Source organism: Grampus griseus (genome assembly GCF_964374135.1).
Source record: "Grampus griseus genome assembly, chromosome: X".
Lineage (NCBI taxonomy): Eukaryota > Metazoa > Chordata > Mammalia > Artiodactyla > Delphinidae > Grampus > Grampus griseus.
Window position 1 is genome coordinate 50706200 of NC_138999.1, and position 21280 is coordinate 50727479.

The 21280-nt window shown below is 40.8% G+C and overlaps 1 protein-coding gene across 1 annotated transcript in view; it reads right to left on the bottom strand.

The window, feature by feature from the left end:
- LOC309840053 (elongator complex protein 1-like) overlaps window positions 1–21280 on the bottom strand; it is a gene marked incomplete at both ends in the record, with an annotated part of 84253 nt that overhangs the window by 46708 nt on the left and 16265 nt on the right. The window contains 3 exon segments of the mRNA XM_082682055.1: window positions 7779–7961; window positions 19644–19743; window positions 20556–20726. Coding sequence (XP_082538181.1) covers window positions 7779–7961; window positions 19644–19743; window positions 20556–20726 — 454 coding nt within the window.

Sequence of the window (21280 nt, forward strand, 5' to 3'; positions counted from 1 at the left end):
TTGCGTCTCCCTCCCTCCCACCCTCCCCATCCCACCCCTCCAGGCTGTCACAAAGCACCGAGCCAATATCCCTGTGCCATGTGGCTGCTTCCCACTAGCTATCTACCTTACTGCGTTTGTTAGTGTGTATATGCCCATGACTCTCTCTCGCCCTGTCACAGCTCACCCTTCCCCCTCCCCATAACCTCAAGTCCGTTCTCTAAGAGGTCTGCGTCTTTATTCCTGCTTTACCCCTAGGTTCTTCATGACATTTTTTTCTTAAATTCCATATATATGTGTTAGCATACGGTATTTGTCTTTTTCTTTCTGACTTACTTCACTCTGTATGACAGACTCTAGGTCTATCCACCTCATTACAAATAGCTCAATTTCATTTCTTTTTATGGCTGAGTAATATTCCATTGTATATATGTGCCACATCTTCTTTATCCATTCATCCGATGACGGACACTTAGGTTGTTTCCATCTCCGGGCTATTGTAAATAGAGCTGCAATGAACATTTTGGTACATGACTCTTTTTGAATTTTGGTTTTCTCAGGGTATATGCCCAGTAGTGGGATTGCTGGGTCATATGGTAGTTCTATTTGTAAATTTTTAAGGAACCTCCATACTGTTCTCCATAGTGGCTGAACCAATTCACATTCCCACCAGCAGTGCAAGAGTGTTCCCTTTTCTCCACACCCTCTCCAGCATTTATTGTTTCTAGATTTTTTGATGATGGCCATTCTGACTGGTGTGAGATGATACCTCATTGTAGTTTTGATTTGCATTTCTCTAATGATTAGTGATGTTGAGCATTCTTTCATGTGTTTGTTGGCACTCTGTATATCTTCTTTGGAGAAATGTCTATTTAGGTCTTCTGCCCATTTTTGGATTGGGTTGTTTGTTTTTTTGTTATTGAGCTGCATGAGCTGCTTGTAAATTTTGGAGATTAATCCTTTGTCGGTTGCTTCATTTGCAAATATTTTCTCCCATTCTGAGGCTTGTCTTTTGGTCTTGTTTATGGTTTCCTTTGCTGTGCAAAAGCTTTGAAGTTTCATTAGGTCCCATTTGTTTATTTTTGTTTTTATTTCCATTACTCTAGGAGGTGGGTCAGAAAGGATCTTGCTTTGATTTATGTCATAGAGTGTTCTGCCTATGTTTTCCTCTAAGAGTTTGATAGTTTCTGGCCTTACATTTAGTTCTTTAATCCATTTTGAGCTTATTTTTGTGTATGGTGTTAGGGAGTGATCTAATCTCATACTTTTACATGTACCTGTCCAGTTTTCCCAGCACCACTTATTGAAGAGGCTGTCCTTTCTCCATTGTACATTACTGCCACCTTTATCAAAGATAAGGTGTCCATATGTGCATGGGTTTATCTCTGGGCTTTCTATCCTGTTCCATTGATCTATCTTTCTGTTTTTGTGCCAGTACCATACCGTCTTGATGACTGTAGCTTTGTAGTATAGTCTGAAGTCAGGGAGCCTGATTCCTCCAGTTCCTTCTTTCGTTCTCAAGATTGCTTTGGCTATTCGGGGTCTTTTGTGTTTCCATACAAATTGTGAAATTTTTTGTTCTAGTTCTGTGAAAAATGCCAGTGGTAGTTTGATAGGGCTTGCATTGAATCTATAGATTGCTTTGGGTAGTAGAGTCATTTTCACAATGTTGATTCTTCCAATCCAAGAACATGGTATATCTCTCCATCTATTTATATCATCTTTAATTTCTTTCATCAGTGTCTTATAATTTTCTGCATACAGGTCTTTTGTCTCCTTAGGTAGGTTTATTCCTAGATATTTTATTCTTTTTGTTGCAATGGTAAATGGGAGTGTTTTCTTGATTTCACTTTCAGATTTTTCATCATTAGTATATAGGAATGCCAGAGAGTTCTGTGTATTAATTTTGTATCCTGCCACTTTACCAAATTCATTGATTAGCTCTAGTAGTTTTCTGGTAGCATCTTTAGGATTCTCTATGTATAGGATCATGTCATCGGCAAACAGTGACAGCTTTACTTCTTCTTTTCCAATTTGGATTCCTTTTATTTCCTTTTCTTCTCTGATTGCTGTGGCTAAAACTTCCAAAACAATGTTGAATAAGAGTGGTGAGAGTGGGCAACCTTGTCTTGTTCCTGATCTTAGTGGAAATGCTTTCAGTTTTTCACCATTGAGGATGATGTTTGCTGTGGGCTTGTCATATATGGCCTTTATTATGTTGAGGAAAGTTCCCTCTATGCCTACTTTCTGCAGGGTTTTTATCATAAGTGGGTGTTGAATTTTGTCAAAAGCTTTCTCTGCATCTATTGAGATGATCATATGGTTTTTCTCCTTCAATTTGTTAATATGGTTTATCACGTTGATAGATTTGCGTATATTGAAGAATCCTTGCATTCCTGGAATAAACCCCACTTGATCATGGTGTATGATCCTTTTAATGTGCTGTTGGATTCTGTTTGCTAGTATTTTGTTGAGGATTTTTGCATCTATGTTCATCAGTGATATTGGCCTGTAGTTTTCTTTCTTTGTGACATCCTTGTCTGGTTTTGGTATCAAGGTGATGGTGGCCTCGTAGAAGGAGTTAGGGAGTGGTCCTCCCTCTGCTATATTTTGGAAGAGTTTGAGAAGGATAGGTGTTAGCTCTTCTCTAAATGTTTGATAGAATTCGCCTGTGAAGCCATCTGGTCCTGGGCTTTTCTTTGTTGGAAGATTTTTAATCACAGTTTCAATTTCAGTGCTTGTGATTGGTCTGTTCATATTTTCTATTTCTTCCTGATTCAGTCTTGGCAGGTTGTGCATTTCTAAGAATTTGTCCATTTCTTCCAGATTGTCCATTTTATTGGCATAGAGTTGCTTGTAGTAATCTCTCATGATCTCTTTTATCTCTGCAGTGTCGGTTGTTACTTCTCCTTTTGCATTTCTAATTCTATTGATTTGAGTCTTCTCCCTTTTTTTCTTGATGAGTCTGGGTAGTGGTTTATCTATTTTGTTTATCTTCTCAAAGAACCAGCTTTTAGTTTTATTGATCTTTGCTATTGTTTCCTTCATTTCTTTTTCATTTATTTCTGATCTGATTTTTATGATTTCTTTCCTTCTGCTAGCTTTGGGGTTTTTTTGTTCTTCTTTCTCTAATTGCTTGAGGTGCAAGGTTAGGTTGTTTATTCGAGATGTTTCCTGCTTCTTAAGGTGGGCTTGTATTGCTATAAACTTCCCCCTTAGAACTGCTTTTGCTGCATCCCACAGGTTTTGGGTCGTTGTGTCTCCATTGTCATTTGTTTCTAGGTATTTTTTGATTTCCTCTTTGATTTCTTCAGTGATCTCTTCATTATTAAGTAGTGTATTGTTTAGCCTCCATGTGTTTGTATTTTTTACAGATCTTTTCCTGTAATTGATATCTAGTCTCATGGCGTTGTGGTCAGAAAAGATACTTGATACAATTTCAATTTTCTTAAATTTACCAAGGCTTGATTTGTGACCTAAGATATGATCTATCCTGGAGAATGTTCCATGAGCACTTGAGAAAAATGTGTATTCTGTTGTTTTTGGATGGAGTGTCCTATAAATATCAATTAACTCCATCTCGTTTAATGTATCATTTAAAGCTTGTGTTTCCTTATTTATTTTCATTTTGGATGATCTGTCCATGGGTGAAAGTGGGGTGTTTAAGTCCCCTACTATGAATGTGTTACTGTCGATTTCCCCTTTTATGGCTGTTAGTATTTGCCTTATGTATTGAGGTGCTCCTATGTTGGGTGCATAAATATTTACAATTGTTATATCTTCTTCTTGGATCGATCCCTTGATCATTATGTAGTGTCCTTCTTTGTCTCTTTTAATAGTCCTTATTTTAAAGTCTATTTTGTCTGATATGAGAATTGCTACTCCAGCTTTCTTTTGGCTTCCATTTGCATGGAATATCTTTTTCCATCCCCTTACTTTCAGTCTGTATGTGTCTCTAGGTGTGAAGTGGGTCTCTTGTAGACAGCATATATAAGGGTCTTGTTTTTGTATCCATTCAGCTAATCTGTGTCTTTTGGTGGGAGCATTTAGTCCATTTACATTTAAGGTAATTATCGATATGTATGTTCCTATTCCCATTTTCTAAATTGTTTTGGGTTCGTTATTGTAGGTCTTTTCCTTCTCTTGTGTTTCTTGCCTAGAGAAGATCCTTTAGCAGTTGTTGTAAAGCTGGTTTGGTGGTGCTGAACTCTCTCAGCTTTTGCTTGTCTGTAAAGGTTTTAATTTCTCCATCAAATCTGAATGAGATCCTTGCTGGGTAGAGTAGTCTTGGCTGCATGTTTTTCTCCTTCATCACTTTCAGTATGTCCTGCCACTCCCTTTTGGCTTGTAGGGTTTCTGCTGAGAGATCAGCTGTTAACCTTATGGGGATTCCCTTATGTGTTATTTGTTGTTTTTCCCTTGCTGCTTTTAATATGCTTTCTTTGTATTTAATTTTTGACAGTTTGATTAATATGTGTCTTGGCGTATTTCTCCTTGGATTTATCTTGTATGGGACTCTCTGTGCTTCCTGGACTTGATTAACTATTTCCTTTCCCATATTAAGGAAGTTTTCAACTATAGTCTCTTCAAATATTTTCTCAGTCCCTTTCTTTTTCTCTTCTTCTTCTGGAACCCCTATAATTCGAATGTTGGTGCGTTTAATGTTGTCCCAGAGGTCTCTGAGACTGTCCTCAGTTCTTTTCATTCTTTTTTCTTTATTCTGCTCTGCAGTAGTTATTTCCACTATTTTATCTTCCAGGTCACTTATCCGTTCTTCTGCCTCAGTTATTCTGCTATTGATCCCATCTAGAGTACTTTTAATTTCCTTTATTGTGTTGTTCATCGTTGCTTGTTTCATCTTTAGTTCTTCTAGGTCCTTGTTAACTGATTCTTGCATTTTGTCCAATGTATTGTCCATTCTATCTCCAAGATTTCGGATCAACCTTACTATCATTATTCTGAATTCTCTTTCAGGTAGACTGCCTATTTCCTCTTCATTTGTTAGGTCTGGTGCATTTTTATCTTGCTCCTTTATCTGCTGTGTGTTTTTCTGTCTTCTCATTTTGCTTTTCTTACTGTGTTTGGGGTCTCCTTTTTGCAGGCTGCAGGTTTGTAGTTCCTCCTGTTTTTGATGTCTGTCTCCAGTGGCTAAGGTTGGTTCAGTGGGTTGTGTAGGCTTCCTGGTGGAGGGGGCTAGTGCCTGTGTTGTGGTGGATGAGGCTGGATCTTGTCTCTCTAGTGGGCAGGTTCACGTCTGGTGGTGTGTTTGGGGTGTCTGTGGCCTTATTATGATTTTAGGCAGCCTCTCTGCTAATGGGTGGGGTTGTGTTCCTGTTTTGCTAGTTGTTTGGCATAGGTTTTCCAGCACTGTGGCTTGCTGGTCGTTGAGTGAAGCTGGGTGCTGGTGTTAAGATGGAGGTCTCTGGGAGATTTTCGCCGTTTGATATTATGTGGAGCTGGGAGGTCTCTTGTTGATCAGTGTCCTGAAGTTGGCTGTCCTACCTCAGAGGCAGAGCCCTGCCTCCTGGCTGGAGCACCAAAAGCTTTTCATCCACAGGCTCAGGATAAAAGGGAGAAAAAGTAGAGGGAATTAGTAGAAGTATGAGGAAAGAAAGAAGGAAAGGAGGGTAGGAAGGAAGGAAGAAAGAAAGAAAGAAGCAAAGAAGGAAAGAAGGCAAGAAGGAAAGAAAGGAGGGAGGGAGGGAGGGAGGAAGGAAGGAAGGAGGGAAAGAAGGAAAAAAGACAGAAAGAAAGAAGATACAGTAAAAATAAAATAAAGTATAATAAAGTTATTGAATTAAAAACTTCTTATTTAGAAAAAAAAAAAAAGGGACGGAAAGAACCTTAGGACAAATGTTGGAAGCAAAGCTATACTGACAAAATCTTACACAGAAGCATACACATACACCCTCACTAAAAGAGGTAAATGGGGAAAAATCCTAAATCTTGCTGTCAGTGACCACCTCCTCAATTTGGGATGATTCATTGTCTAAAGGAGGGAAGGAAGGACGGAAAGAAAGAAAGAACGAAGGTAAAGTATAATAAGGTTATTAAAATTAATTATTAAGAAAAAAAATTTAAAAAAAAACATGGACGGATAGAACCCTAGGACAAATGGTGGAAGCAAGACTATACAGACAAGATCTCACACAGAAGCATACACATACACATTCACAAAAAGAGGAAAGGGGAAAAAATCATAGATCTTGCTCCTAAAGTCCACTTCCTTAATTTGGGATGATTGGTTGTCTATTCAGGTATTCCACAGATGCAGGGTACATCAAGTTGATTGTGGAGCTTTAATCTGCTGCTTCTGAGGCTACTGGGAGAGATTTCCCTTTCTCTTCTTTGTTCTCACAGCTCCCAGGGCTAAGCTTTGGATTTGGCCCTGCCACTGCGTGTAGATCGCTGGAGGGCGTCTGTTTTTTGCTCAGACAGGATGGGGTTAAAAGAGCCGCTGATTGGGGGCTCTGGCGCACTCAGGCCGGCGGGGACGGAGGGGCACAGAGTGCGGGGCGGGCCTGCGGTGGCAAAGGCCGGCGTGACTTTGCACCAGCCTGAGGCGCGCTGTGCGCTCTCCCGGGGAAGTTGTCCCTGGATCCCGGGAACCCGGCAGTGGCGGGCTGCACAGGCTCCGCGGAAGAGGGGTGTGGAGAGTGACCTGTGCTCGCACACAGGCCCCTCGGTGGCGGCAGCAGCAGCCTTAACGTCTCCCGCCCGCCTCTGGGGTCCGCGCTTTTAGCCGCGGCTTGCGCCCGTCTCTGGATTCCGCGCTTTCAGCCGCGGCTCGCGCCCGTCTCTGGATTCCGCGCTTTCAGCCGCAGCTCGCGCCCGTCTCTGGATTCCGCGCTTTCAGCCGCGGCTCGCGCCCGTCTCTGGATTCCGCGCTTTCAGCCGCGGCTCGCGCCCGTCTCTGGGGTTCGCGCTTTTAGCCGCGGCTCGTGCCCGTCTCTGGAGTTCCTTTAAGCAGCGTTCTTAAACCCCTCTCCTCACGCCCCAGGAAACAAAGAGGGAAGGAAAAGTCTCCTGCCTCTTCTGCAGGTGCAGGCTTTTCCCCGGACTCCCTCCCGGCTAGCTGTGGTGCACTAACCCCTTCAGGCTATGTTCAAGCCGCCAACCCCAGTCCTCTCCCTGCGCTCCGGCCTCAGCTCACAGCCCCGCCTGCCCCGGCGGGTGAGCAGACAAGCCTCTCGGGCTGGTGAGTGCCGGTCGGCACCGATCCTCTGTGCGGGAATCTCCCCGCTTTGCCCTCCGCACCCGTTGCTGTGCTCTCCTCCGCAGCCTCGAAGCTCCCCCCTCCGCCTCCCGCAGTCTCCGCCGGCGAAGGGGCTTCCTAGAGTGTGGAAACTTTTCCTCCTTCACAGCTCCCTCCCACTGGTGCAGGTGCCGTCCCTATTCTTTTGTCTCTGTTTTTTCTTTTGCCCTACCCAGGTACGTGGGGAGTTTCTTGCCTTTTGGGAGGTCTGAGGTCTTCTGCCAGCCTTCAGTAGGTGTTCTGTAGGAGTTGTTCCACGTGTAGATGTATTTCTGGTGTATCTGTGGGGAGGAAGGTGATCTCCGCGTCTTACTCTTCCGCCATCTTCCGCCTTCCCCCCTCTTGATGCATTTTAATCTATATTTTGACATGACTAAAAACTAGACTCAACCCTCTTGCTAAGTATGTCTAAAAAGGAAGCCACTGCCCCTCAACTCTGCTCAGTGGAAGTAAAAAAAAAAAATAAAGTCCTAGGCTCATAAAAGACAGAAGCCTAACTCTATCCATATATTAACACATGGAATACAGGGAATTGTTGGAATGCCTAATATTGAGCTGTCCCTGCTTGTTATCCATCTCAGAAGGGGCCACAGTCAGATGGTGAATGACAGAGCTTGGGGTGGACTGACTGTGGCTCACAGCCAGGAAAACGTCTTCCTGAACCCAGGTGAGAAGGCTGAGCTTCAGTTGGTTTACTTCTTCATCTTCACTCTTCTCAAACTGAATTCTGTTTTAAATATTGAAGAATTTTCAAAACATGACTAAGACTTCAACATCACCGAGATTTTCCTGAATGAAGAATGAACCACTTTATATACAGTCAACTCCTTATTTGGAGGGACAAAACCTGAGGTAATGCCCAATACTAGAAAATCCAAAAATAATGTTTGCCTTGCTTAAGAATATGTTTTTCTAGTATTTAAAATTAAGTACCTTATACTCTGAGATCTTTAGATTTGAAGAGAACATTTCAAGAAACTGACTACAGAAGAAAAACTGACTGCCCCAGGTCCTACACTAATAAACCCCAGGAGTGTTTCATTGTTACCACTTACCAGCATTCAAACCAGGCTCCAGCAGATATTTAGGCCTCAGTTGAATGGATCCTTTCCTAAGCATCTCATATCAAAATGAGTAATTAGTTTGGGAGATGATTTCTTTGCTGCTAATGCCTTCCTCCTGTAGCATTCAGACACTGGAGGAGGGCTACTTCACGCGGCAACTCACAATGGCTACTTCCTGCCTTTCAGCTCAAGCAGCAGATCCTCAGCGGGCACTGAAGAAGCTGAGGCACTAGTCTGATCTTCCTATTCAACCAGCTCTCCCTGGACTCAGTCTCTCCACTGCATTCAGCCCCACACAGGAGCACTCCTGCCTCGGGTTCTCACTGACACTCTTCTGCCCACCACACCCAACATTCTCAATCCTTCTCTGGCAATCCTAAACCTCTCTCTTTTTCAAAGTTCAAGGTAATTTATTTATGCCCTTCATGAAATCTTCTCTAAATGACTTAGAGCTATCCTTCTCACAATCTTTTAAAACATGAAACTACATTCTCAGTTGCCTCACGCTTTCTAGTTTGCCTTAAATCTGTCCCCTAAACTTTCAAGTCTGTGAAGTGAAATAATCCATGTACATGCTCTTTGAAAAATTACTAAGCATTATACAGACAGCTCCCAAATCATACACAGGTAGGAAATATATTCATTTATTAAATATATTGCATATAATGACATTTAAGAAACATATTATTTGTTATATTCAGTTATTGGCTCATTATTCCCATTAATTTAGAAATAAATGTTCCCAGGAGACAAAGTAGTGCAGTAATTAAGAACATGGGCTTGGAGGGGGGAAGCTTCAGAGCCACGGAGGACAGCGCAGCAACAGGGGTGCGGAGGGCAAAGTGGAGAGATTCCCTCACGGAGGATGGGTGCCGGCCAGCACTCACCAGCCTGCGAGGCTTGTCTGCTCACCCACCAGGGTAGGTGGGGGCTGGGAGCTGAGGCTCCAGCTTCGGAGGTCGGATCTCAGGGAGAGGACTGGGGTTGGCTGCATGAACACAGCCTGAAGGGGGCTAGTGCACCACAGCTAGGCGGGAGTGTGTCCGGGGACAAGGTCTGGAGCTGCCGAAGAGGCAAGAGACTTTTTCTTGCGTCTTTATTTCACGGTGCACGAGGAGAGGGGATTATGAGCGCCACCTAAAGGAGCTCCAGAGATGGGCACAAGCCACAGCTATCAGCGAGGAACCCAGAGATGCGCATGAAATGCTAAGGCTGCTCCTGCAGCCACCAAGAAGCCTGTGTGCAAGCACAGGTCACTATCTACACCTCCCCTCCCAGGAGCCTGTGTAGCCCACCACTGTCAGGGTCCCGTGATCCAGGGACAACTTCCCGGGAGAACACACAGCATGTCTCAGGCTGGTGCAATGTCATGACGGCCTCTGCCGCCACAGGCTCGGACTGCATTCCGCACCCCGCCCTCCCTCCCTGCCCACCAGCCCCCACTCCCCAGCTTGAGTGAGCCATAGCCCCCTAATAAGCTACTCCTTTAACCCCATCTGGTCTGAGCGGGAACAGATGACCTCAGGCGACCTACATGCAGAGGTGGGGCCAAATCCAAAGCTGAACCCCAGGGGCTGTGCGAATAAAGAAGAGAAAGGGAAACCTCTCCCAGCAGCCTCAGGAGTAGCAGATTAAATCTCCACACTCAAATCGATGTACCCTGCATCTGTGGAATACCTGAATAGACAATGAATCATCCCAAATTGCGGTGGTGGACTTTCAGAGCAAGGATATATATATATTTTTTGCCTTATTCTCATTTTGTGAGTGTGCATGTGTATGCTTCTGTGTGTGATTTTGTCTGTATAGCTTTGCTTTTACCATCTGTCCTAGGGTTCTGTCTGTCCATTTTTTTTAGTATAGTTTTTAGCACTTGTTACCTTTGGTGGATTTGTTTTATGCTTTGGTTGCGCTCTTCTTTCTTTCTTTCCTTTTTTTAAATTAATTTTTAATAATTATTTTTTGTTTTTATCTTAACAACTTTATTATATTTTTCTTTCTTTCTTTCTTTTCTTTCTTTCTTTGTTTCTGTCTTTGCTTCTCTCTCTCTCTCTCTCCCTCCCTCCCCCCCTCTCTCTTTCTTTCTTTCTTTTCTTCTCCCTTTTCTTCTTAGCCGTGTGGATGACAGGGTCTAGGTGCTCCGGCCAGGTGGCAGGCCTGTGGCTCTGATGTGGGAAATCTGAGTTCAGGACATTGGTCCACCAGAGACCTCCCAGATCCACGTAATATCAAACGGTGAAAATCTCCCAGAGATCTCCATCTCAAGGCCAAGACCCAGCTCCACTCAATGACCAGCAACCTACAGTGCTGGACACCCCATGACAAACAACTAGCAAGACAGGAACAAAACACCACCCAAAAGCAGAGAGGCTGCCTAAAGTCATAATCAGATCACAGACCCCCCAAAAAACACCACCAGAGGCGGAACTGCCCACCAGAAAGACAAGATCCAGCCTCATCCACCAGAACACAGGTACTAGTCCCCTCCACCAGGATGCCTACACAACCCACTGAACCAATGTTAACCACTGGGGGCAGACACCACGGACAATGGGAACTACGAACCGGTAGCCTGTGAAAAGGAGACCCCAAACACAGTAATTTAAACAAAATGAGAAGACAAAGAACCACACAGCAGATGAAGGAGCAAGATAAAAACTCATCAGACCAAACAAATGAAGAGGAAATAGGAAGTCTACCTGAAAAAGAATTCAGAGTAATGATAGTAAAGATGATCAAAAATCTTGGAAATAGAAAGGAGAAAACAGAAGAAACGTTTGACAAGGAACTAGAAGAACTAAAGAGCAAACAAGCAATGATGAAAACACAATAAATGAAATTTAAAATTCTCTATAAGGGATCAATAGCAGAATCAATGAGGCAGAAGAACAGATAAGTGACATGGAAGACAAAATGGTGGAAATAAGACTGCAGAACAGAATAAAGAAAAAAGAATGAAAAGAATTGAGGACAGTCTCAGAGACCTCTGGGACAACATTAAACACACCAACATTCGAATTATAGGGGTCCCAGAAGAAGAAGAGAGAAAGAAAGGGACTGAGAAAATACTTGAAGAGATTACAGTTGAAAATTTCCCTAATATGGGAAAGGAAATAGTAAATCAAGTCCAGGAAGCACAGAGATTCCCATAAAGGATAAATCCAAGGAGAAACACGCCACAACACATATTAATCAAACAATCAACAATTAAATAGAAAGAAAAAATATTGAAGGCAGCAAGGGAAAAACAACAAATAGCACACAAAGGAATCCCTATAAGGTTAACAGCTGATCTTTCAGCAGAAACTCGGCAAGCCAGAAGGGAGTGGCAGGACATATTTAAAGTGATGAAAGGGAAAATCCTACAACCAAGATTACTCTACCCAGCAAGGATTTCATTCATATTTGATGGAGAAATTAAAACCTTAACAGACAAGCAAAAGCTGAGAGAGTTCAGCACCACCAAACCAGCTTTACAACAAATGCTAAAGGAACTTCTCTGGGCAGGAAACACAAGAGAAGGAAAAGACCTACAATGACAAACCCAAAACAATCAAGAAAATGGGAATAGGAACATACATATCGATAATTACCTTAAATGTAAATGGACTAAACGCTCTCACCAAAAGACATAGACTGGCTGAATGGATACAAAAACAAGACCAGTATATATGCTGTCTACAAGAGACCACTTCAGACCTAGGGACACATACAGACTGAAAGCGAGGGGATGGAAAAAGATATTCCATGCAAATGGAAACCAAAAGAAAGCTGGAGTAGCAATTCTCATATAAGACAAAATAGACTTTAAAACAAAGACTATTACAAGGGACAAAGAAGGACACTACCTAATGATCAAGGGATCGATCCAAGAAGAAGATATAACAATTGTAAATATTCATGCACCCAACATAGGAGAACCTCAATACATAAGGCAAATACTAACAGCCATAAAAGGGGAAATCGACAGTAACACGATCATAGTAGGGGACGTTAAAAACCCACTTTCACCAATGGAAAGAACATCCAAAATGAAAATAAATAAGGAAACACAAGCTTTAAATGACGCATTAAACAAGATGGACTTAATTGATATTTATTGGACATTCCATCTAAAAACAACAGATTACACTTCCTTGTCAACTCCTCATGGAACATTCTCCCAGACAGATCATATGTTGTGTCACAAAACAAGCCTTGGTAAATTTAAGAAAACTGAAATTGTATCAAGTATCTTATCTGACCACAATGCTATGAGACTGGATATCAATTACAGGAGAAAATCTGTAAGAAATGCAAACACAGGGAGGCGAAACAACACACTACTTAATAACCAAGAGATCACTGAAGAAATCAAAGTGGAAATCAAAAACTACCTAGAAACAAATGACAACGAAAGCAAAACGACCCAAAACCTATGGGATGCAGCAAAAGCAGTTCTAAGAGGGAAGATTATAGCACTACAATCCTACCTTAAGAAACAAGAAACAACTCAAACAAACAACCTAACCTTACACCTAAAGCAATTAGAGAAAGAAGAATAAAAAACCCCAAAGTTAGCAGAAGGAAAGAAATCATAAAGATCAGATCAGAAATAAATGGGAAAAAATGAAGAAAACGATAGCAAAGATCAATGAAACTAAAAGCTGATTCTTTGAGAAGATAAACAAAATTGATAAAACGTTAGCCAGACTCATCACGAAAAAAAGGGAGAAGACTCAAATCAATAGAATTAGAAATGAAAAAGGAGAAGTAACAACTAACACTGCAGAAACACAAAAGATCATGAGAGATTACTACAAGCAACTCTATGCCAATAAAATGGACAACCTGGAAGAAATGGACAAATTCTTAGAAATGCACAACCTGCCAAGACTGAATCAGGAAGAATTAGAAAATATGAACAGACCAATCACAAGCACTGAAATTGAAACTGTGATTAAAAATCTTCTGACAAACAAAAGCCCAGGACCAGATGGCTTCGCAGGCAAATTCTATCAAACATTTAGAGAAGAGGTAACACCTATCCTTCTCAAACTCTTCCAAAATATAGCAGAGGGAGGAACACTCCCAAATTCCTTCTACGAGGTCACCATCACCTTGATACCAAAACCAGACAAGGATGTCACAAAGAAAGAAAACTACATGCCAATATCACTGATGAACATAGATGCAAAAATCCTCAACAAAATGCTAGCAAACAGAATCCAACAACACATTAAAAGGCTCATACACCATGATCAAGTGGGGTTTATTCCAGGAATGCAAGGATTCTTCAATATATGCAAATCTATCAATGTGATAAACCATATTAACAAATTGAAGGAGAAAAACCATATGATCATCTCAATAGATGCAGAGAAAGCTTTTGACAAAATTCAACACCCATTTATGATAAAAAACCCTGCAGAAAGTAGGCATAGAGGGAACTTTCCTCAACATAATAAAGGCCATATATGACAAGCCCACAGCAAACATCATCCTCAATGGTGAAAAACTGAAAGCATTTCCACTAAAATCAGGAACAAGACAAGGTTGCCCACTCTCACCACTCTTATTCAACATAGTTTTGGAAGTTTTAGCCACAGCAATCAGAGAAGAAAAGGAAATAAAAGGAATCCAAATCGGAAAAGAAGAAGTAAAGCTGTCACTGTTTGCAGATGACATGATCCTATACATAGAGAATCCTAAAGATGCTACCAGAAAACTACTAGAGCTAATCAATGAATTTGGTAAAGTGGCAGGATACAAAATTAATGCACAGAAATCTCTGGCATTCCTATATACTAATGATGAAAAACCTGAAAGTGAAATCAAGAAAACACTCCCATTTACCATTGCAACAAAAAGAAAAAATATCTAGGAATAAACCTACCTAAGGAGACAAAAGACCTGTATGCAGAAAATTATAAGACGCTGATGAAAGAAATTAAAGATGATATAAATAGATGGAGAGATATACCATGTTCTTGGATTGGAAGAATCAACATTGTGAAAATGACTCTACTACCCAAAGCAATCTATAGATTCAATGCAATCCCTATCAAACTACCACTGGCATTTTTCACAGAACCAGAACAAAAAATTTCGCAATTTGTATGGAAAAACAAAAGACCCCGAATAGCCAAAGCAATCTTGAGAACGAAAAAAGGAGCTGGAGGAATCAGGCTCCCTGACTTCAGACTATACTACAAAGCTACAGTAATCAAGACAGTATGGTACTGGCACAAAAACAGAAAGATAGATCAATGGAACAGGATAGAAAGCCCAGATATAAACCCACGCACATATGGACACCTTATCTTTGATAAAGGTGGCAGGAATGTACCGTGGAGAAAGGACAGCCTCTTCAATAAGTGGTGCTGGGAAAACTGGACAGGTACATGTAAAAGTATGAGATTAGATCACTCCCTAACACCATACACAAAAGTAAGCTCAAAATGGATTAAAGACCTAAATGTAAGGCCAGAAACTATCAAACTCTTAGAGGAAAACATAGGCAGAACACTCTATGACATAAATCACAGCAAGATCCTTTCTGACCCACCTCCTAGAGTAATGGAAATAAAAACAAAAATAAACAAATGGGACCTAATGAAACTTCAAAGCTTTTGTACAGCAAAGGAAACCATAAACAAGACCAAAAGACAAGCCTCAGAATGGGAGAAAATATTTGCAAATGAAAAAACCAACAAAGGATTAATCTCCAAAATTTACAAGCAGCTCATGCAGCTCAATAACAAAAAAACAAACAACCCAATCCAAAAATGGGCAGAAGACCTAAATAGACATTTCTCCAAAGAAGATATACAGACTGCCAACAAACACATGAAAGAATGCTCAACATCATTAATCATTAGAGAAATGCAAATCAAAACTACAATGAGATATCATCTCACACCAGTCAGAATGGCCATCATCAAAAAATCTAGAAACAATAAATGCTGGAGAGGGTGTGGAGAAAAGGGAACCCTCTTGCACTGCTGGTGGGAATGTGAATTGGTTCAGCCACTATGGAGAACAGTATGGAGGTTCCTTAAAGAACTACAAATAGAACTACCATATGACCCAGCAATCCCACTACTGGGCATATACCCTGAGAAAACCAAAATTCAAAAAGAGTCATGTACCAAAATGTTCATTGCAGCTCTATTTACAATAGCCCGGAGATGGAAACAACCTAAAGTGCCCATCATCGGATGGATGCATAAAGAAGATGTGGCACATATATACAATGGAATATTACTCAGCCATAATAAGAAACGAAATTGAGCTATTTGTAATGAGGTGGATAGACCTAGAGTCTGTCATACAGAGTGAAGTAAGTCAGAAATAGAAAGACAAATACCGTATGCTAACACATATATATGGAATTTAAGAAAGAAAAATGTCATGAAGAACCTAGGGGTAAGACAGGAATAAAGACGTAGACCTACTGGAGAACGGACTTGAGGATATGGGGGTTTGCGAAGGGTGAGCTGCGACAGGGCGAGAGAGAGTCATGGACATATACACACTAACAAACGTATTAAGGTAGATAGTTAGTGGGAAGCAGCCGCATGGCACAGGGATATTGGCTTGGTGCTTTGTGACAGCCTGGAGGGGTGGGATAGGGAGGGTGGGAGGGAGGGAGATGCAAGAGAGAAGACCTATGGGAACATATGTATATGTATAACTGATTCACCTTGTTAATAAGCAGAAACTAACACACCATTGTAAAGCAATTATACCCCAATAAAGATGTTAAAAAAAAAAAGAAATGGAAAAGAAGAAGTAACAACTGACACTGCAGGTATACAAAGGATCATGAGAGATTACTACAAGCAACTCTATGCCAATAAAATGGACAACCTGGAAGAAATGGACAAATTCGTAGAAATGCACAACCTTCCAAAACTGAACCAGGAAGAAATAGATTATATGAACAGTCCCATCATAAGCACTCAAATTAAAACTGTGATTAAAAATCTTCCAAGAAACAAAAGCCCAGGACCAGATGGCTTCACAGGCGAATCCTATCAACCGTTTAGAGAAGAGCTAACACCTATCCTTCTCAAACTCTTCCAAAATGTAGCAGAGGGAGGAACACTCTGAAACTCTTTCTACGAGGCCACCATCACCCTTATATCAAAACCAGACAAATATGTCACAAAGAAAGAAAACTACAGGCCAATAACCCTGATGAACATAGATTCAAAAATCCTCAACAAAATACTAACAAACAGAATCCAACAGCACATTAAAATGATCATGCAATATGATCAAGTGGGGTTTACTCCAGGAATGCAAGGATTCTTCAATATACGCAAATCAATCAGTGGGATACACCATATTAACAAACTGAAGGAGAAACACCATATGATCATCTCATAGATGCAGAGAAAGCTTTTAACAAAATTCAACACCCACTTATGATACAAAACCTCCAGAAATCAGGCACAGAGGGAACTCACCTCAAGATAATAAAGGCCATATATGACAAGCCCACAGCCAACATCGTCCTCAATGGTGAAAAACTGAAAACTTTTCCGCTAAGATCAACAACAAGATAATGTTGCCCACACTCACCAGGATTATTCAAAATAGTTTTGGAAGTTTTAGCCACAGCAATTGGAGAAGAAAAAGAAATAAAAGGAATCCAAGTTGGGAAAGAAGAAGTAAAGCTGTCTCTGTTTGCAGATGACATGATACTATACAGAGAGAATCCTAAAGATGCTACCAGAAAACTACTAGAGCTAATCAATGAATTTGGTAAATGAGAAAGATACAAAATTAATGCACAGATATCTCTTGCATTCCTATACACTGAGGATGAATAATCTGAAAGTGAAATTAAGAAAACACTCCCATTTACCATTGCAACAAAAACAATAAAATATCCAGGAATAAACCTACCTAAGGAGACAAAAGACCTGTATGTAGAAAATTATAAGACACTGATGAAAAAAATTAAAGATGGTACAAATAGATGGAGAGATATACCATGTTCTTGGATTGGAAGAACCAACATTGTGAAATGACTATACTACTCAAAGCAATCTACAGATTCAATGTAATCCCTATCAAACTACCAATGGCATTTTTCACAGCACTAGAACAAAAAATTTCACAATTTGTATGGAAACACAAAAAACCCCGAACAGCCAAAGCAATCTTGAGAATGATAAACGGAGCTGGAGGAATCAGGCTCCCAGTTTTCAGACTATACTACAAAGCTACAGTAATCAAGAGAGTATGGTACTGGCACAAAAACAGAAATATAGACAATGGAACAGGATAGAAAGTCCAGAGATAAACCCACGCACATATGGTCACCTTATCTTTGATAAAGGAGGCAACAATATATAGTGGAGAAAAGAGAGCCTCTTCAATAAGTGCTGCTCGGAAAACTGGACAGCTACATGTAAAGAATGAAATTAGAACACTCCCTAACACCATACGTACAAAAAAACTCAAAATGGATTAAAGACCTAAATGGAAGGCCAGACACTATCAAACTCTTAGAGGAAAACATAGGCAGAACACACTATGACATAAATCACAGCAAGATCCTTTTTGACCCACCTCGTAGAGGAGTGGAAATAAAAACAAAAATAAATAAATGGGACCTAATGGAACTTAAAAACTTTTGCACAGCAAAGGAAACCATAAACAAGAGCAAAAGACAACCCTCAGAATGGGAGAAAGTATTTGCAAATGAAGCAACTGACATAGGATTAATCTCCAAAATTTACAAGCAGCTCATGCAGCTCAATAACAAGAAAAAAACAACCCAATCTAAAAATGGGCAGAAGACCTACATAGACATTTCTCCAAAGAAGATACACAGATTGCCAACAAATACATGAAAGAATGCTCAACATCATTAATCATTAGAGAAATGCAAATCAAAACCACAATGAGGTATCGCCTCACACCAGTCAGAATGGCCATCATCAAAAAATCTACGAACAATAAATGCTGGAGAGGGTGTGGAGAAAATGGAACCCTCCTGCACTGTTGGTGGGAATATAAATTGATACAGCCACTATGGACAACAGTATGGAGGTCCTTTCAAAAACTAAAAATAGAACTGCCATACGACCCAGCAATGCCACTACTGGGCATATACCCTGAGAAAACCATAATTCAAGAAGAGTCATGTACCATAATGTTCATTGCAGCTGTATTTACAATAGCCAGGACAGAAATGGAAGCAATCTAAGTGTCCATCGACAGATGAATGGATAGAGAAGATGTGGCACATATATACAATGGAATATTACTCAGCCATAAAAAGGAATGAAATTGTGTTATACGTAGTGAGGTGGATGGACCTAGAGTCTGTCATACAGAGTGAAGTAAGTCATAAAGAGAAAAGCAAGTACCGAATGTTAACACATATATATGGAATCTAAAAAAAATGATCATGAAGAACCTAGGGGCAGGACGGGAATAAAGATGCAGACCTACTAGCAAATGGACTTGAGGACACAGGGAGGCGGAATGGTAAGCTGGGACAAAGTGAGAGAGTTGCATGTACATATATACAGTACCAAATGTAAAATCAGTAGCTAGTGGGAAGCAGTCGCACAGAACAGGGAGATCAGCTCGGTGCTTTGTGACCACCTAGATGGGTGGGATAGGGAGGGTGGGAGGGACGGAGACGCAAGAGGGAAGAGATATGGGGATATATGTATATGTATAGCTGGTTCACTTTGTTATAAAGTGGAAAGTAAAAAAAAAAAAAGAACATGGGCTCATTAAACAGAACAGAATCAAATTCTGGATTCTCACAGAAATGGACTTATAATTAATAATTTGGCTTCTGGGTCATTTTACAATGCCTATAATGTACCTGAGGTATTCAATTATATCCAACTGTTCATACTATCGTTTCCATAGGAAAATGAATTCTGATTTCCAACCTGAGAGCCTCGAAACACAGCAGCCAAAAGTTCTGCACTGTAGGATGAGACAAACTAGAGACTGCATTAGGTCAGCCGCACATTAACAATGTACGTATCCTCATCTGTGTAGGCAAATGCACTGTGCTCTATCATCTGCATCTCCATCTTTCCCACGGGATATTCCCTGTTGAAAACTCCCCAGGGATGGTGGGGGAATGGGTTCTAAGTCAGCTTAAGACTTATGCTCCATTGCCACCCATCAGCATATATGACATTCAGATATATAGGTAACTGACTTCCCCAACCAGGCTGAAAAACCAGGGCCCAGGTGTTGTATCTACTTCTTGTTCCACTGAGCAACAGGCACAGGATAAGATAATAACAGTTGGCTGAATTTAGGACTAAATGCTGGCTGCTTCTGTGCCCAGAGTTCCAAGGCAACTAAGAACAACCTACGTGTATCTCTTGTCCTGATGAAGTGTTCTAAGAGAAATGTTAAATCCATTTCCACCCACAGCTCCCAGTTTCACCGTAGAGTCTACACTTGGACTATCACCTAGGGGGAAAAAATGCAAATACTATCATAGTAAGCTACAAACATTTTTCCTGACACCACGGATATGGGGTCCTGCATTTAATGGGTTCTAGAAGGTAATCCACTTTACAAATAAAGCAATCTAGAAAATAACCACATCTCAACCTCTTTCTTAAATTTCTGCCTACCTTTCAGGCTGAGAATTCAAAACTTATTTGAAAACAAGGCTACCACTGCCATGTGCCAGTATAACTTACGATACAACCATAGAATTCACAAATTACAGGTTCTCCAAGTACATCAGGAAAGCAACTAGAAACTGCGAGCAACAGGACTGTGGAAGGACAACTAGATTAGACGCTAAAACACCTAAGTAGAGGTCCTTGTCCTTTCTTGCTCAAGCAGACTGCAAACCCTCTGGCATTCTGTTTCCTCATCTATAAAACAGAAAAACTCCACCTCTGACATAGCTCCTAGGAAAGCTGTGAGATCAACTGAAAATATGTGCAATGGCAATGAAAACTGTAAAACATGTTAAGGATGTAATGAGATACTACGTTCTTTCTAGGATTGAGAATTATTCTTAAATAACTAACCCTTCAAGTTCAACAAAGCAAAAAGAATTGTTCTTATTAGCCAGAGTAGGATTGAAGCCCCCCACACAAACACACAAAAAACCCTACAAGTCAATTAAACATCACAGTAATAATGATATTAATTATAAACTTCAAAATTTTTTGAAGCCCTAGAGCCAACGCAACACCAAACTATAGTTTGCTTTTGTGTAGGAGAGATTTGATTCAGAACATCCTGATAACAGTTTTTGAACATACCAAATTTATAAACAAAAATCTGGTTACTGGCATTTAGGACACCGAGGTCGTTACTCTTTTTAGGGTGTGTGGAGAACATGATTTGAGCTACAGGGTGTGGGAGCAGCAGTCGGTAGGTGCACATGGGAGGTGGAACCACACTCTGCCAGAAGACTGTCACCAATATCCTGTCTGCATGCGAGAGAGAAAGAGGATTAGACACATGGATGTTCAATTTGTAAAACAAGGCAACTGAACAGCACAGTACCACTAACTAATAATGGTGGGAGAAAATATACAGCGATTCTTAAAAATAATTGTTGGTGTTTTTATCATGAATAAGCTTAAATACAGTGTAGAGGAGGAAAGTTAGTGTCAGAGATCTGTCTATATCTGGCTACTGTCACCTCCAGGCCTATAGCAGTCCATCACGGGGCTTGGAGTTTCAGGTGCCAGGGACTACGGCAAGCAGGCCAAAAGGTCAGAGTTCTAGCTTTAAACCTGGGCCTGCAACCAAGCCAGAATAAACCAAAATCCTTAAAGCACTTCCCTGTACATGGATCTGGTAATAAGGCATATGTGCTTAAGTCCTCTATACAGAACATATGATTGTAAAATCAGTATTATGATCACTACATAGAACATAAATTAGTACACCAACTCACATTACAATCTTAGAAGCAAGTTTTCCTTTATGTCATCAGCAATAAATAAACTGTCTATTCAGGAAAGACTGACTTTCCCTA